The sequence below is a fragment of the Schistocerca americana genome, chromosome 6 (assembly GCF_021461395.2).
Source record: "Schistocerca americana isolate TAMUIC-IGC-003095 chromosome 6, iqSchAmer2.1, whole genome shotgun sequence".
In the NCBI taxonomy this organism is placed as follows: domain Eukaryota; kingdom Metazoa; phylum Arthropoda; class Insecta; order Orthoptera; family Acrididae; genus Schistocerca; species Schistocerca americana.
In genome coordinates, this window is record NC_060124.1 from 320,555,378 (window position 1) to 320,570,019 (window position 14,642).

The 14,642-nt window shown below is 44.6% G+C and overlaps 1 protein-coding gene across 3 annotated transcripts in view; it reads left to right on the top strand.

Annotated features, from left to right (window-relative positions):
* Positions 1-14,642, top strand: part of LOC124619612 (sodium-coupled monocarboxylate transporter 1-like) — a 212,021-nt gene that overhangs the window by 75,667 nt on the left and 121,712 nt on the right. For all 3 annotated transcript variants that reach the window (XM_047146115.1, XM_047146116.1, XM_047146117.1), the window contains exon 5: positions 9,141-9,192. In XM_047146115.1, coding sequence (XP_047002071.1) covers positions 9,141-9,192 — 52 coding nt within the window. The remainder of the gene's footprint in view (positions 1-9,140; positions 9,193-14,642) is intronic.

Here is a 14,642-nt window from a genome sequence, read left to right on the forward strand (position 1 = left end):
CTTTTAGAGACATGGAGTACGTGATGAAATTGGTGGTACGAATAGCAAATTTTCTGAAGTGGCAGGCATTATTCCACTGTCAGCGCTGACACCACAATTCTGCGGAACTGAAGAAAGTGCCGAACAAAAGGTGCCGCACCGCAGTGTTAAACGAAATGTTGCGGTGTACCGAGTATTTCAGAGAAAGTCCCCAGGCCGGCCGTTGTGGCCGAGCGGTTCTAGGCGTTTCAGTCTGGAACCGCGCGACCGCTACGGTCGCAGGTTTGAATCTTGCCTCGGGCGTGGATGTGTGTGATGTCCTTAGGTTAGTTAGGTTTAAGTAGTTCTAAGTTCTAGGGGACTGATGACCTCAGATGTTAAGTCCCATAGTGCTCAGAGCTATTTGAACCATTAAAAAAAAAAAGTCCCCAGTAAAACAGAGACAGGCTGACAGGCTGAACATCGGCCTACACGTGGCCCGCAGGTCGCGCTTGCATGATGCCTGGCGCGATATGGCCGACACTGCCTGCCCGGAATCGAACTGGGACCCCCCACCCCTCCGCCTTGTGCATACAGCCCAGCCGCTGGGCCGGTGAATATCCTTCACACCACAATCTATAAATCCATAAATACAATTCTACTGCTTGCCATCCGCCGTTTGTGTCTCCAGCTAGAAAGCTATTAAGTATAATGTTGCAAGTTTCTATTACAGTCCTGAAATCGGGTTTCGCAGGACAGAGCGGATCACGTAATATTTGTGGAAAGGGGCCAAAATCAGTTACTGTCAGTTGCACAAAACATACAAACTGTAATTTCCTAAAGCACTTACTCACACATGCCCTTAAAAGCATTCAGAAACACAAGGCCCGAAAACAAGTTATTAAAATTGCATTAAGGAATACATACGGCTGAAGGCCTTAGTTACAAAATTTTACATAAAAAACTCGGCTAAAGGCCACACACTGGAGATAGAAGAGCTGAAGGCTTAAGGCCTGGATAACAAGAATTTCAGATAGAGAAAAATATTTTCAATGTTTTAAAAAAGGTGAGTTTTCAAATTTTAATTTAAGACGGCTGAAGGCCTTGTGTTAACATTAAAACAAACTAAATTAATAGACGGCTGAAGGCCTCGCACAGTACCTGACACTAAAAGAAAATCACAATCCAAAACAACAGGACAGTGGTGCTCACAAGTGCTCCAAGGGTCGGCCTGAGAAGGTAACTCTAACATAAGTTTAGGTGAGACGGGCAGCCAAGCTTAATACTAAATAATCGGATGGCAACCCGACCCAGGGACGACTGAAGGACCGACCAACAACCTAATCAATTCCCTTCTGCCCGACCAACAGCACGGCAACGGAAAAATAAGAGCACGGCAACGGAAAAATCAGTGGGGACGAAGATACCAGGAGCATTATGTCTTGAAAATTGGCGTCTAAACACAGTCAAGACACAATAACCACTCAAAAATATGAACAACACCAAAGACTTTCGAACAACTCGCCGTGCCGGGCAGCACAACACGGAGAGGAAAACACACTGCCGGAAAACTACGCTAACGACCAGGGCAGGTAACTGGAACGTTAACGACCACAAGGCAGAAGATACCGCTGGTGCATTTCACTAATAAGTATCAACCAATTCAACAGTTAAACACCATACAGGAAGATGGCTGCGAAATTTCGCCGACTTCAACACATCATACGTTGCTGCATGTGGGAGCGGCCCAGAAAGCAACAACCGGCAATGAACGAAGAGATGTCACAGCTGTTGAGGTTTCATAACAGGTTAACTGATCACTCAATTTCAGTCTCCAGATTCGGTGGGCGACGAACTTTGTAGCTCTCGCAGGTAGCGCCTCACAAATCCGACCACGCCTGCACGCCGCCAACAGCCTCGGTCTGACCCCGCGCCTCCCAACCAACCGACTAGCACACAAACAACATTCAAATAACTGCTCAGTCAAACCACACTAGCCACACACCGTTCCGCGAAAACACTTCCACAAACAACTCGAACAATACTAAAACCAGTCACTGTGGAACAACAAGGACGAATCCCAAGTCGACACACACAGAGAACCCAGAAACGGTCGGCGACCAAATACACGTCGTCCGGTGAGGCGTCCGACCGAACGACCAACCCAGGTCGTTCACACTCAAATCATGTGTGTCGGCAACGATCGGCCGAGTCTTCGCTGTCCGCACGTCACTGCTGCTCCGTCGAGACTCCCTTCGGACGGACCACGTTCCGGAGACACTAGCTCGTACCCAACCATGCAGAGGGAACACCGGCCCATTGGCCACCCGACACCTCTGCACGAGGAAGGAACCGACCAAAGTCCCGCAAGATGATCAATTGAAGGGGCCCAGAAGCGATCGAAAGACCAAATACACGTCGCCCGATGAGACGGCCAACCGAACGACCAACCAACGGTGGACCCTACTCAAGTCTCCTTCCGTCGGACAGTGCATATGTGTCCCCAGCGGTCGGGCAACTACTGGCTGTGCAGATCTTACTGGAGCTCCATCGCGACTGAACTCACAGCACACCACGACCCGGGAATACTCGCGGTCGCCCCAAAGATAGTACGACAGTGCTCTTATCGATAGCGCTGCTGCTGCCACTCATGGGCAGGCAGGCCAGCAACTTAGTGACGCCAGTAAATCGAATAAGAAACCGGACGGCAGTACCACAAAGACAAGATGTCAAGCAATAAACGGCACGAACACGAGCCGCGCATGGCTCCAATCCATTAACAGCAAAGTTTCATCTTGGATTAGTTTATCCTTCTTTCCAGTTCCAAATACAAAATGTAGATTCCACAAATTGTAAAATGTGGGCAATAAATAATTTCTTGTTTTTTTGTCATATTAAGTGTGGCCCGTTGTAAAAAAGTACCAAATGATTGACCAGTGTAGTCGATCATCGCCGAGAGAGATATCCGTATATTTTTGGAGTCTTCTAAACATGGATGATGAGGGACCGATACTAGGCCTGCGTCGATCGCTAGTAATCAGTTTTTCTTTCCTGCAGTGTTTCACACTATGAGAAACCCACACCAACACTGTGGGGTTGTGATCGCAGGATTGAATCCTCTCAATAACTCACAATTACTTGTGAACAGAGACAAAATTACGTGTTGCTATCCTTTCCAAATTTCTTTTGTATTTTTAGCTATATTTCACTCGCAATGATTTATAGTCTAAAACGTGCCGAACAGTAAGCCACATCCTGTCAGACTTTTTCAATACAAGATTTGTATTTGAAGTGCACATTCTTGACAAATAGCTTGATTTCACAATGACTGTTGAGAATTATGAAAAAGTCATTGGATTAATAAGAAGTTAAGATGATACACTATCGCAAGTACAAAAATCAGATTTTTTAAGAATATAATTTCTTATATATCAACTGAGAAGCGTAACGGAACTAAAAAACCACACAGAGTGAGAGGTAGGCTTCGATTTACACTCTACGGCGGGAAGGGCAGGTCTGGGATGTACTGGCCTGGTCTTCGCCTAGGCGGCCAAGCTGCCGTCCGGAGCATACTGGGCCGTGACGGAGAGGAGGGGTGAAATACGCTTCTACGATTTTCACATTGTAAAAGCTGTTTACGTTACACAAGACTAAGCCACATCATTTTATGCTTATCTTGAAACTTTACTTTCTTTGTAAAAAAATAAAACGCCTGCTTTTCATTTCGCATGATTGTTTAGTTCTGAAACGCTCCTCAGTCGGTTTTACAGAATGTGTATGTTTAAAGAAACTGATTTTTGTACGGATGGTAGTGTAGCATTTTTGCTTCTTAATAAACCATTGACCTTTTCATAATTCCTTTGTGGAATATCGCTATTTCTCAAGCACGTGCACTCGATATACGAATATTATATTGAGAAAGTCTGACTCTGTGTAACTTACAGTTCGATACATAGCTGTTAATGAAATACAGCTAAAAGTACAAAAGAGTGTTTGAAATGGTAGTGACACTGATATCTGTCTTCCTTCACGAGTAAATGAGAGTTATTGGGTGGCATCAAAGCCCCGATCGCAAGTCTGCAGGGTTTGTGAGAGTTTAGCTGTAGTGTGAAACACTGCAGGATGAGAATATGAATTATTAACGATCATTGCCAATCTAGTATTGAACACTCACAAGATTTTAATCACCTATGTTCAGAAAACTAAAAATTTGTACGAATTTTTCTATCAGCGACGACCAGTTGTACTCTACAATCATCTGGTAAGGTTTTATAGTGAGGTGCACTCTATATTTTAAAAGACAAACAACTAGTTACTGTCCATTCTACAATTATAGAATGTACATTCGAGATTTGAAACGTCGCCTTTTGGTTGCATGCTTTCTTTAAGCAGTTTCCATTTCGATTTTTTATTTTTTAACAGAAAGGAGGAAGGGAGAAATAGAGATAAGTTCGGTTGTTTTGGGGGAGGAGACCAGACAGCGAAGTCATATCGGTCTCATCGGATTAGAGACGGACGGGGAAGGAAGTCGGCCGTGCCCTTTGAAAGGAACCATTCCTGCATTTACCTGGAGCGATTTAGGGAAATCACGGAAAACCTAAATCCTGAGTGGGCCCGCCAAGTTCTCTTAACTTCCGACAGATAGCGTAGCTGCAGGACAGTTTCAAAATGGCGTCCCTAGGTGATGTACGTTACAAGCAACGTACCGTCATAGAATTTCTCACTGCAGAGAATGAAACTGTGGGGAATATTCATAACCGCTTGTGCAAAATCTATGGAGAATCTGCTGTCGAAAGAATTACAGTTTGCCGGCGGTTGTGCCGGAGCGGTTCTAGGCGCTTCAGTCTGGAAGCTCGCTACCGCTACTGTCGCAGGTTAGAATCCTGCCTCGGGCATGGATGTGTATGATGTCCTTAGGTTAATTAGGTTTGTTCTAAGTTCTAGGGGACTGATGATCTCAGATGTTAAGTCCGATAGTGAACCGTTTAGAAGTGCAGTTAGTTGCTGAGCACGGAGGGTGAGGTCATCAGAAGGCGGATCGGTGAAGCGGGAGACCATCTGCGGCTGTCATACCTGACATGTTGCAGCGAGCTAACGTTATCATTCGCGAGGACAGGCGCATTACAATTCGGCAGTTGGCCCTACATCTGTCAATCAGCAAAGTCAGTGTGGATGCAATTATCTGCACTCCTCGGTATTGAAAAGTGTGTGCAAGATGGGTCCTGCAGTGTCTAACGGTAGATCACAAATCGCACAGATTGTGACAGGTGATGAAACCAGGGTTCAGCATTTTGAGCTGGAAACAAAACGACAGTCGATGAAATGGTGCCATTCCCACTCCCCACAGAAGAAAAAATTCAAAGCAACTGCTTCCGCCAGTAAGGTCACCGTGTTCTGGGACTGCGAAGGTGTGATTATCATTGATGTGGTTCCGAGAGGTGGTACCATTAATTCAGAAGCATATACACTCCTGGAAATTGAAATAAGAACACCGTGAATTCATTGTCCCAGGAAGGGGAAACTTTATTGACACATTCCTGGGGTCAGATACATCACATGATCACACTGACAGAATCACAGGCACATAGACACAGGCAACAGAGCATGCACAATGTCGGCACTAGTACAGTGTATATCCACCTTTCGCAGCAATGCAGGCTGCTATTCTCCCATGGAGACGATCGTAGAGATGCTGGATGTGGTCCTGTGGAACGGCTTGCCATGCCATTTCCACCTGGTGCCTCAGTTGGACCAGCGTTCGTGCTGGACGTGCAGACCGCGCGAGACGAAGCTTCATCCAGTCCCAAACATGCTCAATGGGGGACAGATCCAGAGATCTTGCTGGCCAGCGTAGTTGACTTACACCTTCTAGAGCATGTTGGGTGGCACGGGATACATGCGGATGTGCATTGACCTGTTGGAACAGCAAGTTCCCTTGCCGGTCTAGGAATGGTAGAACGATGGGTTTGATGACGGTTTGGATGTACCGTGCACTATTCAGTGTCCCCTCGACGATCACCAGTGGTGTACGGCCAGTGTGGGAGATCGCTCCCCACACCATGATGCCGGGTGTTGGCCCTGAGTGCCTCGGTCGTATGCAGTCCTAATTGTGGCGCTCACCTGCACGGCGCCAAACACGCATACGACCATCATTGGCACCAAGGCAGAAGTGACTCTCATCGCTGAAGACGACACGTCTCCATTCGTCCCTCCATTCACGCCTGTCGCGACACCACTGGAGGCGGGCTGCACGATGTTGGGGCGTGAGCGGAAGACGGCCTAACGGTGTGCGGGACCGTAGCCCAGCTTCATGGAGACGGTTGCGAATGGTCCTCGCCGATACCCCAGGAGCAACAGTGTCCCTAATTTGCTGGGAAGTGGCGGTGCGGTCCCCTACGGCACTGCGCAGGATCCTACGGTCTTGGCGTGCATCCGTGTGTCGCTGCGGTCCGGTCCCAGGTCAACGGGCACGTGCACCTTCCGCCGACCACTGGCGACAACATCGATGTACTGTGGAGACCTCACGCCCCACGTGTTGAGCAATTCAGCGGTACGTCCACCCGGCCTCCCGCATGCCCACCATACGCCCTCGCTCAAAGTCCATCAACTGCACATACGGTTCACGTCCACGCTGTCGCGGCATGCTACCAGTGTTAAAGACTGCGATGAAGCTCCGTATGCCACGGCAAACTGGCTGACACTGACGGCGGCGGTGCACAAATGCTGCGCAGCTAGCGCCATTCGACGGCCAACACCGCGGTTCCTGGTGTGTCCGCTGTGCCGTGCGTGTGATCATTGCTTGTACAGCCCTCTCGCAGTGTCCGGAGCAAGTATGGTGGGTCTGACACACCGGTGTCAATGTGTTCTTTTTTCCATTTCCAGGAGTGTATCAACAAATTAACAAAACTCAAGACGCTTCCAGCGACTTCGGTGCCACAGCAACACAGGAGATGTTTTGCTGCAACACGATAACACTTGGCCCCACACAAGTCTGAGGACTCCTGAACACATTGCAAAACAGGGTTGGACATTGTTACCCCATCCACCCCACAACCCTGGCGTAATCCCCCAGGACTTTCAAGTGTTTGTGCAATTCGTGGAAGACATTTTGAGGACGATGAGGAGGTGATTCACACAATGAAGCACTGGTTCCGCCACCAAGACAAGGATTGGTACCGACAGGGCATGCACGCCCTTATTTCGCGCTGTAAGGAGGTAGGTGTTAGAATGGGATGGAGAATACGTGGAAAATAGAGTCTGTGGATAAAACACCATTCTTTTGTTTGTGTCCTTCTCATTATGAAATGTAATGTAATGTATTGCGAATACATAGACAGAAGGATCCTTTATTGTATGATTACATGATAGCAGAACAAACACTGGTAGCAGTTACTTCTCTAAAATATCTGGGAGTATGCGTGCGGAACGATTTGAAGTGGAATGATCATATAAAATTAATTGTTGGTAAGGCGGGTACCAGGGTGAGATTCATTGGGAGAGTCCTTAGAAAATGTAGTCCATCAACAAAGGATGTGGCTTACAAAACACTCGTTCGACCTATACTTGAGTATTGCTCATCAGTGTGGGATCCGTACCAGATCGGATTGACGGAAGAGATAGAGAAGATCCAAAGAAGAGCGGCGCGTTTCGTCACAGGGTTATTTGGTAACCGTGATAGCGTTACAGAGATGTTTAGCAAACTCAAGTGGCAGACTCTGCAAGACAAGCGCTCTCCATCGCGGTGTAGCTTGCTCGCCAGGTTTCGAGAGGGTGCGTTTCTGGATGAGGTATCGAATATATTGCTTCCCCCTACTTACACCTCCCGAGGAGATCACGAATGTAAAATTAGAGAGATTCGAGCGCGCACGGAGGCTTTCAGACAGTCGTTCTTCCCGCGAACCGTACGCGACTGGAACAGAAAAGGGAGGTAATGACAGTGGCACGTAAAGTGCCCTCCACCAGACACCGTTGGGTGGCTTGCGGAGTATAAATGTAGATGTAGATTATGTTCAATAAGGAATTGTTGGAGACAAAAATGCGGTGATTACTTTCTGGGCAACCTACGTATATCGAATAAGTAATTAAGGACACGGGGTGAAAGCGCTACTGTAAGATGAAAAGGGTGTCACAGGAGAGGAATTCGTGGCGAGCTGCATCAAAGCAGGTTCTAGGCGCGTGCGGTTCTAGGCGCTTCAGTCTGGAACCGCGTGACCGCTACGGTCGCAGGTTCGAATCCTGCCTCGGGCATGGATGTGTGTGATGTCCTTAGGTTAGTTAGGTTTAAGTAGTTCTCAGTTCTAGGGGACTGATGACCACAGATGTTAAGTCCCACAGTGCTCAGAGCCATTTGAACCAATTTGCATCAAAGCAGTCATGACACTGACACACACTCACGCACGTACGCACACACATGCCCACACGTTCACAAAGAAAGATGTTAATGCATTAGAAGCAACTCTGCCTGTGGGGACAGCCATCCCCCCCCCCCCCCCTCTCCCTCTTCCAGTCATCACAACGAGCCTCCTGAGGGCGCTGATGACCACGCTGTTGAGCACCCCACATTTAACATCATCATCATGAAGTGTAAAACTACAGTTTCAACCATTATCCACGTCGTTCACTCTTTATTCAGTCAAATGAAGGTACCAAAATTTTTATATCAGTCTCCTCTAATGAAAATTCATTACTATTTCGGTTTGTTTTGTGTATTCTGTTTAGTGTAGTAAGAGAAGTTAGTTGACCTGTAATTACAATAACAATTGTCCTTACTATTAAAAGTATCTCTGCTATCCATAGAACTGCGTTTAACGAACCTGCTTTGTCTTTCTAGTTCGCCTCTATGAGGATCAGACTGTCTGAGTACGTTCTCGGAGGAGTGTTTTTGATATCTGGTATCACCAGAGATTCTTTTTTGCTGGTTAGACTGATACGTCTCCATCCTGTCTCGAAGGATCAACTGAAGGGATTTAAAATGGAGAAACAACCGCCCCAATTTCGAAAGGTGGCGTTAGTATTTGAGCAAATAGGATGATGATCATGTATCCCTGTAGTAATCCGATCACATTCCAAAATATACATTACTTCATCAACACTTCTATCGTATGTAAGAAATAATTTGCACTAACATTACTCATATAATCACAAATTTTGATAAGCTAAAACAAGTTCTTTCTTTATTTCAGACGTCCTGGATTCCTATAGTCGTCTACGTTCCTGCGATAGCGTTTAACCAAGGTATGGAATAGTTCTATCTATTTATTTCAGAAGGAATGTTCTGTGAAAGTAGATAGGGGAGGGATGACATGGATTTCAGTTGAAACGCACAGTTTCTGCCTTCATACCATGTACGTAGCGCAAAATTTCTTAATTTCCTAAATTCGATCCCAAAATGTACATATAGACTTTTATAAATCTTTCCTCATTCGCAATAGACTTCTGTCTTCTTCTGGCATATCCTTCGCCTCAGAAGACTCAGAGGAAACAGGACGTATAATAGCAACATAACGTGGATAGCTTGTACTTAAATGGTAGTTCCACATAGTTTCCAGTGTCCATATGTTATATGAGTGCTGCAGTTGATCTTTCCATGGTTTCTGTCAAAATACCTTGTGAAAATGGTGAGATATGCGTCTAAATATTCCTGTTTTATCATAGCCTCATTCTCAAGAAGGACGCCAAATTTAGGTTGCTAACCAACTCAATGAATTCACAAGCAACATTAATACCTCATCCTAATGTCGCCATGTCAGACACGACCTAACGCGGAAAGATGCTTAAAACTAGGTTTAGGAGTAGCGCATGCAATCTGAGGTTCATTTAGAGTATTCTAAGAAAATATAAATAATTAGCAGAAGATGTGACAAATAAAACATCCGTTAGACCAGTTCATTAGTACTGATTGTTAATGTGGAGTCCTTGACACCTCGTATTATCCGAGAAGGGAGACAAGACCAAAAAAAAGGGGCGCATTTCATCGTGGGTTCGTTTAGAAAGCACAAGAGGGCTTCTAAGATAATCAACAAACTCAGTTCATAATCGCTGCAACACAGACGTAATTCACAGTGGAGTAGATTACTCTTCAAATTTCGAGAGCATACGTTCCAAAAAGAGCACGTCAACATATCGCTTCCTCATACGTCCATCACACGAAATTAACACAACGGAAAAGTGTGATAAATTAGAGCTCATACGGAGACCCACAGTCAGCTGTTCTTTCCAAACACGATGTTTGATGCAACGGAAAAGGAGAGAAATGTTAGTGGTAAGGTACCAGAATTGTCCTCTGCCAGACACTGTAAACGGGCCTTTGGAATACAGACGTAAGTAGTAAGCTGCATTGTTACCACATTTCCGATGATATCATCCATGGTGTCAAAATGCACAGTTGCCACATTACCCCTTCCCCTCCACTTCTAGAGGGATCGGTTCCATAATTGGTTTGTTAGGTAACAATGTCATTGTGAAAAGGAGAGCATCATCATCATCAGGGAATCGTAAGTAATTGTATAAAACCAAGGACAAACAGTATAGTAATGGCGTAACACAGCCCAATACAAAATTATAAAAGAAAAACTCGGCGAATTTAAACAAAACTTCAGGGAAGAATGATGATGTACGAGGTGCGTTCAAGTTCTAAGACCTCCGATTTTTTTTCTCCGGACTGGAAAGAGATAGAAACATGCGCATTGTTTTAAAATGAGGCCGCGTTCATTGTCAATACATCCCAGAGATGGCAGCACCGTACGGCAGATGGAATTTTACCGCCAGCGGCGAGAATGAGAACTGTTTTAAATACTTAAAATGCCGACGTTTCCCTTACTTGGACAGCGTGCAATCATTCGTTTTATGAATTTGCGTGGTGTGAAACCAATTGAAATTCATCGACAGTTGAAGGAGACATGTGGTGATGGAGTTACGGATGGGTCGAAAGTGCGTTCGTGGGTGCGATAGTTTAATGAAGGCAGAACATCATGTGACAACAAACCGAAACAACCACGGGCTCACACAAGCCGGTCTGACGACATGATCGAGAAAGTGGAGAGAATTGTTTTGGAGGATCGCCGAATGACTGTTGAACAGATCGCCTCCAGAGTTGGCATTTCTGTGGGTTCTGTGCACACAATCCTGCATGACGACCTGAAAATGCGAAAAGTGTCATCCAGGTGGGTGCCACGAATGCTGACGGATGACCACATGGCTGCCCGTGTGGCATGTTGCCAAGCAATGTTGACGCACAACGACAGCACGAATGGGACTTTCTTTTTGTCGGTTGTGACAATGGATGAGACGTGGATGCCATTTTTCAATCCAGAAACAAAGCGCCAGTCAGCTCAATGGAAGCACACAGATTCACCGCCACCAAAAAAATTTCGGGTAACCGCCAGTGCTGAAAAAATGATGGTGTCCATGTTCTGGGACAGCGAGGGCGTAATCCTTACCCATTACGTTCCAAAGGGGACTACGGTAACAGGTGCATCCTAGAAGAACAAATTCCTTCCTGCACTGCAACAAAAACGTCCGGGAAGAGCTGCGCGTGTGCTGTTTCACCAAGGCAATGCACCCGCACTTCGAGCTAACGTTACGCAACAGTTTCTTCGCGATAACAACTTTGAAGTGATTCCTCATGCTCCCTACTCACCTGACCTGGCTCCTAGTGACTTTTGGCTTTTTCCAACAATGAAAGACACTCTACGTGGCCGCACATTCACCAGCCGTGCTGCTATTGCCTCAGCGATTTTTCAGTGGTCAAAACAGACTCCTAAAGAAGCCTTCGCCGCTGCCATGGAATCATGGCGTCAGCGTTGTGAAAAATGTATACGTCTGCAGGGCGATTACGGCGAGAAGTGACGTCAGTTTCATCGATTTCGGGTGAGTAGTTAATTAGAAAAAAAAATCGGAGGCCTTAGAACTTGAATGCACCTCGTACTTCTAGTAATCTATGCTGGGTAAAGGGATGTGAAGACACCACCTGCAGGAGCGAGACATCCAACCGAAACAAAATTGCCATACCCAGTTCGCACCCAGTATATACAGTGAAGTTTACTCCAAATTTACGACTCTTCTTTTGTCCTACGTGCTTTGAACGTGTCAGATATGCTTGAAATGCATGTAGAGGTTGGTGTCAATGAAAACTCTGGGACAGGAACTGCAGACAGTATACAGTGATGTATAGAAGATATGTGGAATGTGGCTGTAACATGGGGCAATTTGTTACAGTTCAGTTGTATCATAGAAATGTATGGAGAACTTAGTAACAAATTTTCGTAACATGATATTGTGTGGAGTGGGGAGACTCATGTAGTCACAATGGTGCAATTACATAAGTTAGAATTGTCAGCAGAATATGACAAATGTTTTGTTCTACAATATAAAGCTAATACCATAACAAGGAGTCACTATAATGTTTGGGTTACTTTGAAAACGTGTAGTTGAAAACGTAGCAACCCTCATTTATGACAAATACAAGTGTGAATTATTAGCCATCAGCACGCTATTTCATCAGAGTTTTGTATAGTTTCCACTATGCTACAGCATGATTCTGTTCTAGTCAAGTACACTTTAACCAGTAAGTTAAATGAATAGTACCACTGTGTGTTTTTTGTAATGATACAGAACAAATAATCGCATTTACACCAATAGATAAATAAAACTCAAAAGTGTTGTGGTAAATCTTTGGCCATGAACTGAAAGCTTCAAGAGATAGATTTTCTGGTACACCTTCCCACATTTTCATCCAACAGCTGAACATTGTTGAGTATTCTTCTGTGGCATTCCTGCAGTGTTGGGGAGAGTCTGACACTTTTGATTATAGGATTTTTCCCATATCAATGGTATTTGTCAAAATTTCGCTGTAACATGGAGTAATTTGTTACGGTTTTACTGAAACAGGGACATTCTATTACAGTTTTGCTGTAACACGGGCAGTTAGTTACAATTTCGCTGTAACTGTTAATGTATTGGGGAAGGGGGACAACAGTCATGTAGTCATCACTGTGTGTTCGATTAAGGTAGCAAACTCAGCAGACCATCACAAAAGTTTTGTACACCTAGATAAAATGAATACCCTAGCATGGGGACATTATAACATTATGGTGACTCTGCAAAGTAGTTGAATGTGGTTAGTTGAATGTATGACAATACTGATTTCCTACCTATACAAACATGCATTACTAGTGTTCAGCATGCTGTTTCATCATATTGTTACGTAGTTCCCACTGTATGACAGCATATGTTAGTTATCTGCAAGTGCAATCTAACATGTAAACTAGAACTGTGTTTTGCCATTCATGTCTCGTACTGTGATTGAACAAATCTTTAAGAATTTTGATAAAGAACACCCAGAACTGTTGAAGTATATGTATGGTCTTGGTTCAAAAATAGTTCAAATGGCTCTGAGCACTATGGGACTTAACATCTCAGATCATCAGTCCCCTATAACTTAGAACTACTTAAACCTAACTAACCTAAGCCCGCCACACACATCCATGCCCGAGACAGGATTCGAACCTGCGACCGTAGAGGTCGCGCGGCTCCAGACTGAAGCGCCTAGAACCACACGGCCACCAATGGCCGGCGTGTGGTCTTGAAACAATAAGTATGACATAGATTTTCTGCTACAGCTTCATATATTTCATCCAGTATTTGACCATTATCGGACATCTTCTATAGCATTCATGCAATGGTCAGAGAAGTCCGCAACACATTCGGGTATCAAGAGAGTAGAATATCCAGTGAGGTAGCAAATACATGTTTGAAGTTCTAAGAAAAACAAGCACAGGCTGTAGGGAAATATTGGTAATAAATAACACATAGAAGAACCCAAAGAGAATCATAAGAATGTAAGTCCAAGAGAGAAGTGCTCGGATTAAAACAGGGTAAGATAAATATGTAATCCTGCTACCGAAAAGTTCACCCTGTACATCAATGAACCAAGAGCTACTGTGATATTCTTGATTGTTGCCCCATCAGAACGCCCTTTTCATCAGCAGGTAATTCCACTTTATATGGTATAGTCAGAGCGTTTGTAGATACTTTCTTGCCGACTTTACCCAGTGTTTATCTTGTTGTCACTGCCACTCCCATGTATGAGAAATGGTGTTTCTCCCTCCATGGTGTCTCTCACAGAGATGAACTTGTAGAATTTACCACCTAGATAGCTGTTAAATGCACGACATAATTTCCTTGTTTAACATGACAGATAGTCCCTTCTCTAATTTTTCATGATACTCCATTTGACTACCGATGTTACATAACTGACGTGTCAGCATTTACTGTAAAACACTGATGAAAATTGGACATACATTGGAGTATCAGCGAAAAAAACAATGGATCCAAGGACGATTACTACATTACGAAAATTCTGGTTATGCATCTCCATTTTCCTTTGGATCTGCTTAAAAAAAGCATGGTCAAATTGTACATAAATGTGGTTGTTTCGACATTTAGCAACTAGCAACAGAGAAACCTGTTATCAGTCATAAAGCACATGAACATTCTTGTTTTTGATACTGATAACAACCAGCTTCATAAAAAATGATACGATCCTTAGCTCGAATAAAATTAATGTATCGTTTGATGTCTATTATAGAAATGTCTTTACGACCTGGAGATGTGCAATGAAGCATTAGAGAGGGATCATCCAGTACGAGATGATGTGTTCCAGGAGTCGAACTTAAAACTTTTTG